We start from the raw sequence: 11,866 nt of genomic DNA on the forward strand, positions 1-11,866 counted from the left end.
ATTGTAGACCTGCACCAGGCTGGGGAGACTGAATCCGCAATAGGTAAGCAGCTTGATTTGAAGAAATCAACTGTGGGAGCAATTATTAGGAAATGGAAGACATACAAGTGTCACGTTCTGACCTTTTATTTCCTTTGTTTAGTATGGTCAGGGTGTGAGTTGGGGTGGGCAGTCTGTTTGTTTTTCTATGATTTTGGGATTTCTATGTTTCGGCCTAGTATGGTTCTCAATCAGAGGCAGGTGTCATTAGTTGTCTCTGATTGAGAATCATACTTAGGGAGCCTGGGTTTCACTGTTTGATTGTGGGTGATTGTCTATGTTAGTTGCTTGTGTCAGCACAGTTCCTATGATAGCTTCACGGTCGTTATTTGTTTATTGTTTTTGTACAGTTTACTTCGTGTTTTTGTCATCTATTAAATGATGCATTCACACCACACTGCGCTTTGGTCCGCTTCTTATGACGATCGTGACAGAATCACCCACCAACCAAGGACCAAGCGGCTTGGTGACAGGCAGCGGCAGCAGGAGCAGCGCAAGGAGGAATGGACATGGGAGGACGAGTTGGACGGAAATGGACCCTGGACACAGCCAGGAGAATATCGACGCCCCAAGGAAGAGCTGGAGGCACTGAAGGCGGAGAAGCGCTGGTATGAGGGGGCAGCACGGCGGCATGGATGGAAGCCCGAGAGTCAGCCCCAAAATGTTGGGGGGGGGCACACAGGAAGTGTGGCGATGCCAGGTAGGAGACCTGCGCCAACGTCCCGTACTTACCGGAGGGCGAGAGAGACCGGGCAGGCACCGTGTTATGCTATGGAGCGCACGGTGTCCCCAGTGCGGGTGCATAGCCCGGTGCGGTACATACCAGCTCCTCGCATTGGCCGGGCTAGAGTGGGCATCGAGCCAGGTGCCATGAAGCCGGCTCTACGCATCTGGTCTCCAGTGCGTCTCCTTGGGCCGGCATACATGGCACCAGCCTTGCGCATGGTGTCCCCGGTTCGCCTGCACAGCCCAGTGCAGGCTATTCCACCTCGCCGCACTGGCAGGGCGACCGGGAGCATTCAACCAGGTAAGGTTGGGCAGGCTCGGTGCTCAAGAGCTCCAGTGCACCTGCACGGTCCCGTCTATCCAGTACCACCTCCACGCACCAGCCATCCGGTGGCAGCCCCCCGCACCAGGCTGTCTCTCCGTCTCATCCCTACAGAGCTCCTCCGTCCAGCGCTGCCAGAGCTTCCGCCCTCAGTCCAGAGGCGCAAGAGCCCCTCAGTCCAGAGGCGCCGGAGCCTCCTTCCTCTCCCGCCTGTCCGGCGCTGCTGGAGTCTCCCTCCTCTCCGGCGCTGCACCAACCAAGGACCAAGCGGCTTGGTGACAGGCAGCGGCAGCAGGAGCAGCGCAAGGAGGAATGGACATGGGAGGACGAGTTGGACGGAAATGGACCCTGGACACAGCCAGGAGAATATCGACGCCCCAAGGAAGAGCTGGAGGCACTGAAGGCGGAGAAGCGCTGGTATGAGGGGGCAGCACGGCGGCATGGATGGAAGCCCGAGAGTCAGCCCCAAAATGTTGGGGGGGGGCACACAGGAAGTGTGGCGATGCCAGGTAGGAGACCTGCGCCAACGTCCCTCCTCTCCGGCGTTTATTGTTTTTGTACAGTTTACTTCGTGTTTTTTGTCATCTATTAAATGATGCATTCACACCGCGCTGCGCTTTGGTCCTCTTCTTACGACGATCGTGACAACAAGACCACTGATAATCTCCCTTGATCTGGGGCTCCACGCAAGATCTCACCCCGTGGAATCAAAATGATCACAAGAACGGTGAGCAAAAATCCCAGAACCACACGGGGCGACCTAGTGAATGACCTGCAGAGAACTGGGACCAAAGTAACAAAGCCTACCATCAGTAACACACTTCGCCGCCAGGGACTCAAATCCTGCAGTGCCAGACATGTCCCCCTGCTTAAGCTGTACATGTCCAGGCCAGTCTGAAGTTTGCTAGAGAGCATTTGGATGATCCAGAAGAAGATTGGGAGAATGTCATATGGTCAGATGAAACCAAAATATAACTTTTTGGTAAAAACTCAACTCGTCGTGTTTGGAGGACAAAGAATGCTGAGTTGCATCCAAAGAACACCATACCTACTGTGAAGCATGGGGGTGGAAATATCATGCTTTGGGCTGTTTTTCTGCAAAGGGACCAGGACGACTGATCCGTGTAAAGGAAAGAATGAATGAGGCCATGTATTGTGAGATTTTGAGTGAAAACCTCCTTCCATCAGCAAGGGCATTGAAGATGAAACATGGCTGGGTCTTTCAGCATGACAATGATCCCAAACACACCACCCGGGAAACGAAGCAGTGGCTTCGTAAGAAAACATTGTGCAAGTGTGTTGCTGGTATTCCATAACTGGTAAACAAGAGTTGGTCCAGTGCATTACATAGTGACACATTACCTCTATACACTCACTTTCAGCTGGCCACAAACCTACCCATTGCATTACTACTTCCAGATCTCAACCCCATAAAAAATCTTTGGAGGGAGTTGAAAGTCCATGTTGCCCAGCAACAGCCCCAAAACATCACTGCTCTAGAGGAGATCTGCATGGAGGAATGGGCCAAAATACCAGCAACAGTGTGTGAAAACCTTGTGAAGACTTACAGAAAACGTTTGACCTCTGTCATTGCCAACAAAGGGTATATAACAAAGTATTGAGATACATTTTTGCTATTGACCAAATACTTATTTTCGACCATAATTTGCAAATTAATTCATTAAAAATCCTACAATGTGATTTCCTGGATTTTTATTCTCATTTTGTCTGTCATAGTTGAAGTGTACCTATGATGAAAATTACAGTCCTCTCTAATCTTTTTAAGTGGGAGAACTTGCACAATTGGTGGCTGACTAAATACTTTTTTGCCCCACTGCATAAATCTTACATATGAAAACTATTTCCAATATACACTGAACAAAAATATAAACGCAACATGTGAAGTGTTGGTCCCATGTTTCATGAGTTGAAATAAAAGATCCCAGAAATGTTCCATACACACAAAAAACGTATACTCTCAAATGTTGTACACAAATTTGTTTACATCCCTGTTAGTGAGTATTTCTCCTTTGCCAAGAAAATCCATCCACCTGACAGGTTTGGCGTATCAAGAAGGTGATTAAACAGCATGATCATTACACAGGTGCACCTTGTGCTGGGGATAATAAAAGGCCACTCTAAAATGTGCAGTTTTGTCACACAACACAATGCTACAGATGTCTGGAGTTTTGAGAGAAAGTGCACTTGGTATGTGACAGCAGGAATGTCCACCAAAGCTGTTGCCATAGAATTTATTGTTAATTTCTCTACCATAAGCTGCCTCCAACATTGTTTTATAGAATTTGGCAATACGTCCAACAGGCCTGACTACTGCACACCACATGTATGGCGTTGGGTGGACGAGCGGTTTGCTGATGTCAACATTGTGAACAGAGTGCCTCATGGGGCGGTGGGGTTATGGTATGGGTAGGCATAAGCTACGGACAATGAACACAATTACATTTATTGATGGCAATTTGAATGCACAGAGATACTGTGATGAGATCCTGAGGTCCATTGGAACACCCCGCTATCATCTCGCGTTTCAGCATGATAATGCACGGCCCATGACGCAAGGATCTGTACACAATTCCTGAAAGCTGCAAATGTCCCAGTTCTTCCATGGCCTGCATATTCACCAGACATGTCATCCATTGAGCATGTTTGGGATGCTCTGGATCGACATGTACGACAGCTTGTTCCAGTTCCCGCCCATATCCAGAAACTTCGCACAGCCATTGAAGAGGGACAACATTCCACAGGCCACAATCAACAGCATGATCAACTCTACGTGAAGGAGATATTACGCTCCATGAGGCAAATGGTGGTCACACCAGATTTCCTTATATGAACTGTAAACTCAGCAAAATCGTAGAAATTGTTGCATACTTTCAGTCTTTCCGAACTCACTTGGCAGGGTTGCGCTGCTGTCCGCAGATCAAATACACAGCTGCAGTTTACGTAGCTTATGTCGGCTGACGTAGGCTCGCAAGCCAATCGCAGAATGTGACGACAGAACTGAAGAAAGTTGTACAATCTGGCCATTTATATCAAGATTTTATTTTGGTAACATCGCGTAGTGTGACATGTAATAATCGTAAAAGACTGAATCTGACATACAGTGTGGGAAGGCCTTTAAGGGCTGCACCTTAGTGATGTGTGCTACCAAAATGCACTCTGCTTCTCTCAGCTATGGTACAAGTAAATGGAAATGTGTGCAGTGTGACGAGTAACACACACTTGTAAACACCACATATGTTGAATGATTCAACAATTCATCTAGGGTTTTTCTGTTATGTGAATTTATTGTCAGCTTAATCGTTATTATGAGAACATCCAGTGATGATTTTAGCATGTAAATCTTGGTAGGGCAAACTTCCCAAAAATGTTTTAGATGCATGCAAGCAAAGACACTACCCAACACAACACTACACAATACATGAATTGCACGATAATGGTGACAAACGGTGCCCACTGTTAGGGGCACCGTTCATTCAGCCTCATTTACTGCCTTTAAAAAAACATAGCTGATATTGCTGCCTTGCTTAAACAAATGTGGTTTCTACTCACAATTCATATGTACAAACAACAGCATAAGGGGACAATGAGTGGATAAGAGGCAAACCGTGATTAAGACATTAATGAGACGGACGTAGTCAATATAACTATTTGTTCAGCACTTTTGAAATGTACAGCGACAAAATTCAGAACATCGGCCATTCTTACAGTATTCTCCCTGTACACCAAGTCAGAACCATAGCATAAATAAAGGGGGCATATAAGCAGACAATGAATGCTCTTACAATATTCAATGATTACATTTCTCTAAAACAGGTTATAGGCTACATGTGCACTACCAAGTCAGAACAGTAGGCTAAATTATGAGGGGGAAAGGGACCAAATTATTTAGGTGAGGCACATGGGCTACTAACAGCTTACTACACAACATACACTTAGTGTTACTTTCTTAGCTACAATATACATATCTTCCTGGCATATTACATAATTTATGCAGAAGAACACAATACTTGGAATTCAGAGTTGGATGACCGTTCAAAATGTACTTTCTCAGTCGGAGATAGTTTTTTTTCTGAGTTCCCAGTTGACTTGAACTCACTGAAGTCTGAGATTTCACAGTTCCGAGTTTCCAGTTGTTTTGAATGCAGCAGAAGTCATGCTGGATTGACAGCATGGCCAATGTATTCAACCTTTTCTGGCCCATGGTTTTGCGTGTGAATGTTTATGCTTTTAAGCTTGTTAAAGAGACCCGAATAACAGGCAGGGGAAGCAAAATAGTGATTGCTTTGCCACACTTGCAGTTAGTCACTGATTCCCACCAAACCACGTATTGTTGCATAAGCGATTTCCAATTTGTTGTGTAATGTTTGTCCAGTGGCCGATGAGCACCGATACCTTTTATCTATAATTGCTCTTCATATGACATGTATTGAAAAGGATTTGCCAGTAGATTGTTAACGTGATTCGTGATTATGACTGCTTGGCTAGCTAAAACGTTGAAAGTATGATGTTGACATGATCAGTCCAATCAAAGCGACGGTAGATACAACGCTCTGCTCCACCTTCCCTGAATGACTAACATAGCCAATAAAGTTATGAGTTTAAAAAAAAATGTTTGTAGACTATATACATGTTCCTTGAGCGAGTCTGGAAATTATGCCTGTGTATCAGATATAGGCCCCTTTAACTGAACACAACATAATGAGTCATCACAGTGGGTACATGCACCAAATGTACAGTTGAGTTCGTGGGAACTTGTGGACAAACTGAAACTGCTTCACTTTGAAAAGACATGGTGGTTAGAGTATCACGGATCGGTCTATATGTGTAGGACTCCCAGGCTAGTGAAGCTATAACGGTGTGGTTTCCACGCCAGAGTCGTGTGAGAAGAGCAAGGCGCGAGAATAACGCACATAATTGCAGCCGTCCGGTTCCCACGGTAGCTATGCTGCTGCTGTGGAACTGCATGTCATTCTATGCGCAATGTCACCTTCACTTGCTAAAGGAAGTCGCACAGGCTTTTGTTATTTGTTAAGTTCCTTTGCTTCTTGTCTCTATAAAACAATTGGAAAATCCGCGTTGCTATTTTCGACGGCTCGTAACAGCCACAGAGGTATCCCTTGGCTTGATTTTATGGATGGGGGTTAGAGACTAGACTTGTGATCTGGTCTCATTTTTTTTTTGAAGTTTAAGTGGACATTTGTTTTTCTCTGTCCAATTTGAAGTTTGTTATTGACAATTAATATGGCCATGCGTGTATGTCCTAATGTAGGCCTATGCGTTTTTTTTGTCACCCTCTTTCATATCAGATATGGTATGCCTACAGTATACATTATCTGATTGTTTGGGATAAAACTAACAAAGTTTTGGTTTTTAGTATTTTATAGTAGTGAATATTGGAAGCCTATCATATATATTTTATGTGTACAATATGCCATGAACAGATCTATTGGCACAATATTTGATTATATAAACCATCCGTGACAATCCCTTACGACTTTTGCAGTGTTTTTGTTGTTGTCAGTGTTTCAGAGAAAGTAAGGCGTCGTTTTGACACAGTAGCAAACTACACCTCGGCGTCGCTAGTACGTAACTTTTAAAACCTGACCCTGAATTAAACACAACGACAAAACATCAAAGAGACGTGACGCGTAACAGGTCCTTCACAGTTCAGTAGTACTGCTTTTGACAATTTTTTTAATCGGATCGTCTGTGGTTTAACTAGTCGTTCATCGATAATAATACGTTTTTGGAACGTGTATTATGACTCCATGCGCAAGAGCCTACTCCGGGTTATACTTTCGATCTGCTGTTCAACAACTACAGCATTATATTGCTTTTCTCTGCATTTTGTCAACACCATACTCCCCGTTTGAGTCACGTCTCTCATGTGAGTGCGTTTCTCCCTTGAGTGAGTAAAAAGAAAAGAGTGACAATTTTCTATCTTCCGCTTGATTTTATTTCTACGGGACATTTGGTTCCAAGAGACCACGCCTTGCTCTACGGTTTCACCCGCTTCTAGACCCTCCCCAAACGGACCCAGTAGCCTATTACCTCCCTCGGTTTCCGCACATTTCACAAGAGTTGATTATATTGTGTACCATTGTTATGCAAATAAACGACGCGTAAAATATCCCCATCGTGCGCACTGTGGAGCAGAGACTCACTGGGACCGCACGAAGTACACGCAACACGGGGCACGCGGGGGAATTTCATACTACGTCGCCGCCAGGATCCGTCCAATTCTCACAGGCAAGTACCGAAATATATTATATTTAATCTACAACATCAATTATTGGATTTTGTATCTGAACCTTATGTGTAAAGTGTGTATAAAACGTGTTTTTGATGTCGATGTTGGAATGTAAACGTCAGGGAGTACATAGCCCTGTTCAGTGTACTTATGTGGATCGTACCTGTCTCACACAGCTACCTTTGCCATACGAACTGCCGCGACTCCAGGATCCTGCAGGGTAAATTCACCACGTTTGGAGATACTGATACCGTGGCTGTTCTTCCAGTATACCAACAGAAGAAAGGTTTCAACTGTCGCTCTGTTCCATCTCTGCAATATAGCCTATACGACCTGGTGCTGCTATTACAAGGGAGGGAAACGAAGGCAAGAGGAGACTAGGCTACACACTGCGACGGGATTTTGGATTTCGCAACCATTGACAACCTTTTGCACACCAAGTGTGTTATTTTGTCTATGTCCTGTTTGGGATATATTGTGTTCGTATTATCTTATCTATAGCATACGCATTTTCTTTTTAAGAGCCTCATAACTGGTAGTAATCCAGTATCTGGGCACTATTCCCACACCAGAGACCCATACAGTGATTATCACATAGAACGACACAGGAGCTATACCTAATCCCGGTTTCACCATGAGTCAGGGGGATGTATCAACTTGCTCAGCGCCTCAGAGAGTATTCCAAGAGGCGGTGAAGCAAGGCAACACAAAGGAACTTCACTCGTTGCTCCAGAACATGACAAACTGCGAATTCAATGTCAACTCCTTCGGGCCCGAAGGACAGACGGCGTTGCATCAGTCAGTCATCGACGGGAATCTCGAACTTGTAAAACTGCTGGTGAAATTCGGAGCCGATATTCGATTGGCGAACAGGGAAGGGTGGAGTGCCTTACACATTGCCGCTTTTGGAGGACACCAAGACATAGTCCTATACCTCATCACTAAGGCAAAGTACTCCTCTGGCGCACGGTGATCTGCTACACTGCTGTCAGGTAAACACACGGAAAGCCAGGCTTTTGTAAACTTGCGTTTCGATCTGTACATAGTTGTTCCAAATTACAGCCTAAAAACACACAGTAAATTACCTTTCATCAAAACCAAATCCGGGTCTCTCTGACTCGTGAGTCAAACACCACATGGTTCTTGTATCTGCTTCAGCATGAATCTTGAAAAAAAAAAAACGCCATTTTGGTGGGTTGGTACTAAAGCTTTTTTTTTCTTGAATGTGTATAATAGATTGGGACATATAAAAATAACTAAGCCGGTGTTTGGGTCCCGAGGCCAGATAGCAGCCTAGTTTTACGCGGCGATGGACGTTCCATCTTTGTTGCCGCTGTTTCATTGAAACGCTTCTTTATTGGGCTTTGTTTTTGAGGTGTCGACCTGTAGCTACGCTGTTCACTTGTTAGGACCCTTTTAAATGATTTGATATACTAAAAGATGGCACTTGATGCTGTGGCTGCATGCTGGAATAGCCTACATGAAAGGGAAGAAGAGGTGAGCACGGGGAATGAATGCCATCATCTGTTTGGCTTTTATATTTCTTTTTTTCAATTAGAGGATTTGATCTATTTCAAAGTGCGGCATTATGATATATCCAATTTGCTTTTCCAGATGTGTATTCATTGCAACAGCAATGTACCTAATGTTGTTAAGTACTGTACACAATAGCTTTACTTTGTTTCTTTATATATATATATATATATATATATATATATATATATATATATATATATATATATATAAAAGTAGCTAAATGCGCTCTGCCTTCATCAAACAGGCTGCTTGGCTGGCATCAACGTATTTTCAAGCCAGTGCGGCCAGTGTCAATGGTTAATGTACTATTAAACCGCTGCTTTCGCTTTGTATCAAAACGTCAGGAAAGTCGCTTTTGGAATTCACTTTATCTCCTTTCAGTATTTTAACGAACAACACCCCCTGGTCATCACTGTGAATACAGGCTGGGTTCTATTTATGAAGGTACATTGAGAAGATGCATTTTGAATATGTTGTGGTTCTTTTTTTTCTGCTCTCTCTCAAATCAAATCTATTACGTTTTAAAATATTTAGGGTGACCTATAAAGCTGCTTCGGACTCTCGTATCGTAGTATAAACTGTCCCGTGTGGAGAACCCATCATGTCCCAATTAGCCTAAATTTGTCTGCGCTGGAGAGACTATTATTTTCTCTGATGAACTTCACGTTTGGTTTTCTTTACCAGCTACCTCGACTGTAAAGTATTCAAAATCATTGGACTCTTACTTACTCCACAACACTCCAATATAGGAAGTCACTCAAAGATTTCTGTTGCCTATCCCCAACCTTGTCTAGGCCAACATAATGAGCATACTCACACAGACATCCAAGTAACAGATACTTTGGCAGTAGGCCCCAAGGCAATGTTATTCAAACCACAGATTTAGGCTAGGGGACAACTATGGTATTTGTTCTGCAAAGCAATAGTTACTATTTACAGTTTCTTTCTCATCTTAAACGGGGACAATGTATTTCCCACACTACTACCAAATGGTAATGTGACAAGCAAAGGGGTTTGCCTTTCTGTAAAGGTATGGTTGCAAACACACATTGCAAATGTTTTTTTTTTTAATCGGTGAACGGATTATATCGTCATCCTTTTTAAAGTTTCTATTTAGTCACAAGAATTGAATTTTATTGCATAACTTATAAATACAGGGAGTTTTATTGCACAAAATGCGGAGCTTTTTAACCCCTTCCCCCCTGGTGCTTGTCCGGGTAACTGCAGGAGCCGAGGCTTAGAATGAGTTCCGACTGAGCAGGAGTATAAACCTATTATTAATCAACATGACTATTGCAGGATATCAAAAACAATTGGTTTAAAAAACTGCCTGCTGCATTTTGAAAGTCATGTCACCCTAATATTTGTTTCTATGCTGCTTGTATGTTACTTTTTAATCTGTGTTTATTTTTGATTTTACTCAATGGCCAACAGTGAGTGAAAGATATATAAAATCCGATAGCATCACAGTCATTTAATGAGAAGCCTTGTGTGAGAGTGTACATGTGTGTATGTATGCATGTGCGCGTGTTCATGTGTGTGAGTCTGTGTGTGTGTGTGTGTGTGTGTGTGTGTGTTGCATACATCTGACGGTTGTGTCCTGAGCGAGCTGAGCTGTCCCCCTGCCCAGGCCTGTGTGTGTGAGGCCTGCTCCTCTCCTCCTGTGTGTGGCATTGTGTTGCGACCTTGGTCTGCTCTGCCTACCATGAGTAGAGGGACATCAGGGAATAAGGACTGTCCTTCCATATACCTGGATAAACAAACTAGAGCAATAGAAAGAAACTGCAAGGGATAGATTGGTATTAGCGGAACAAAAAAATATGCATCGCTGGTCTTAAACTTGATCGTTTTTTAAAATATATATATATATATATATTTGTTTAATATTGCACTGATGACTGTCGTTGATTTGGCTTTTTATCAAGTCAACATTTCATTTTTTTTCTGAATAGAAAAAAAGGAACACAACAAAATACTATTGTATAAAAAAGGCTCAAGGTTGTAATGTCTTTTGTTTGTTAACTTTGTGAAATATTGTTTTTGCAAAGGTTGTTTGTATCTCTGTGATCGGGTATATATATATATATATATATATATATATATATATATATATATATATATATATACGTATGTATGTATACACTGAAAAAATATCTTGGTGCACTTTCTTTTTTGAAGTGCTGTCCTCCTCCTGTTGTTATGAAAGTGGTAAAATACATTTGATGGTAAGATCATTGTTACATAAAGAAATTGCACGGTGTATAGATGCTCTACTCAACAGTGTCATAACATTTATGGCCCAAGAGTTGATGCCTGGATAGGTGTAAATGAATGAGGTAAAGTGCTGACATATTTTTCCGGGTGGGTGGGGGGGCAAGTTCTGTTTTTGTTTAGCTTTTTTTTCGAGCGACACAAAAACAAATGTCGTGAGTTTTTTTGAGTGATGCAGTTGCTCCATCGTGTTTGATTTTGAGTGTGATGACATTTTTTTTCTATTTGTTTGTATTTTCTTTTTTGAACATTTGCAACACTGTGATCATGATGATGTGTGGTGAGGAAATGAGTGCTGTAATATTTTTGTACGTTTGTGTACAAGCCAGTAAAGAAATCATTAAACTCTCTGTTGTGTCTATGCATATGTTTATTTTTCCCTACTCCACCCCCAGCCCAGGCGGGCCATCCCACCCTGTTTCCCGTAGAGAAGAATGGCGAGGGGCACAGACCACCTCACCCCCCTCCCCCTCTCTCTCAGACCCAGCCTCGCCCGGATCCCCATTCTCTCCTTTTGTCATTCAGTCGGCCTCCTTCTTTTCACATTCTGGATAAAAGAGATATGCACAGGATTGTGGGTAGTTCTGGTTTAAGAGAAGGCGGGGCTCCCTCCCCAGTGTGTGTGTTTGTGCAAGTTTTATGTTATTCTCTGTGTGTGTGTGTGTGTGTGTGTGTGTGTGTGTGTGTGTGTGTGTGTGTGT

General features: G+C 43.2%; 1 protein-coding gene across 1 annotated transcript; it reads left to right on the top strand.

Moving 5' to 3' along the window:
* Window positions 1–7,535: 7,535 nt before the first annotated feature.
* Window positions 7,536–9,029, top strand: nrarpa (NOTCH regulated ankyrin repeat protein a). Its single transcript, XM_046368078.1, has one exon. The coding sequence runs from the start codon at window positions 7,993–7,995 to the stop codon at window positions 8,329–8,331; it is 339 nt and encodes a 112-aa protein (XP_046224034.1). The 5' UTR covers window positions 7,536–7,992; the 3' UTR covers window positions 8,332–9,029.
* Window positions 9,030–11,866: the final 2,837 nt, after the last annotated feature.

Source organism: Oncorhynchus gorbuscha, linkage group LG11 (genome assembly GCF_021184085.1).
Source record: "Oncorhynchus gorbuscha isolate QuinsamMale2020 ecotype Even-year linkage group LG11, OgorEven_v1.0, whole genome shotgun sequence".
NCBI classification, from domain to species: domain Eukaryota; kingdom Metazoa; phylum Chordata; class Actinopteri; order Salmoniformes; family Salmonidae; genus Oncorhynchus; species Oncorhynchus gorbuscha.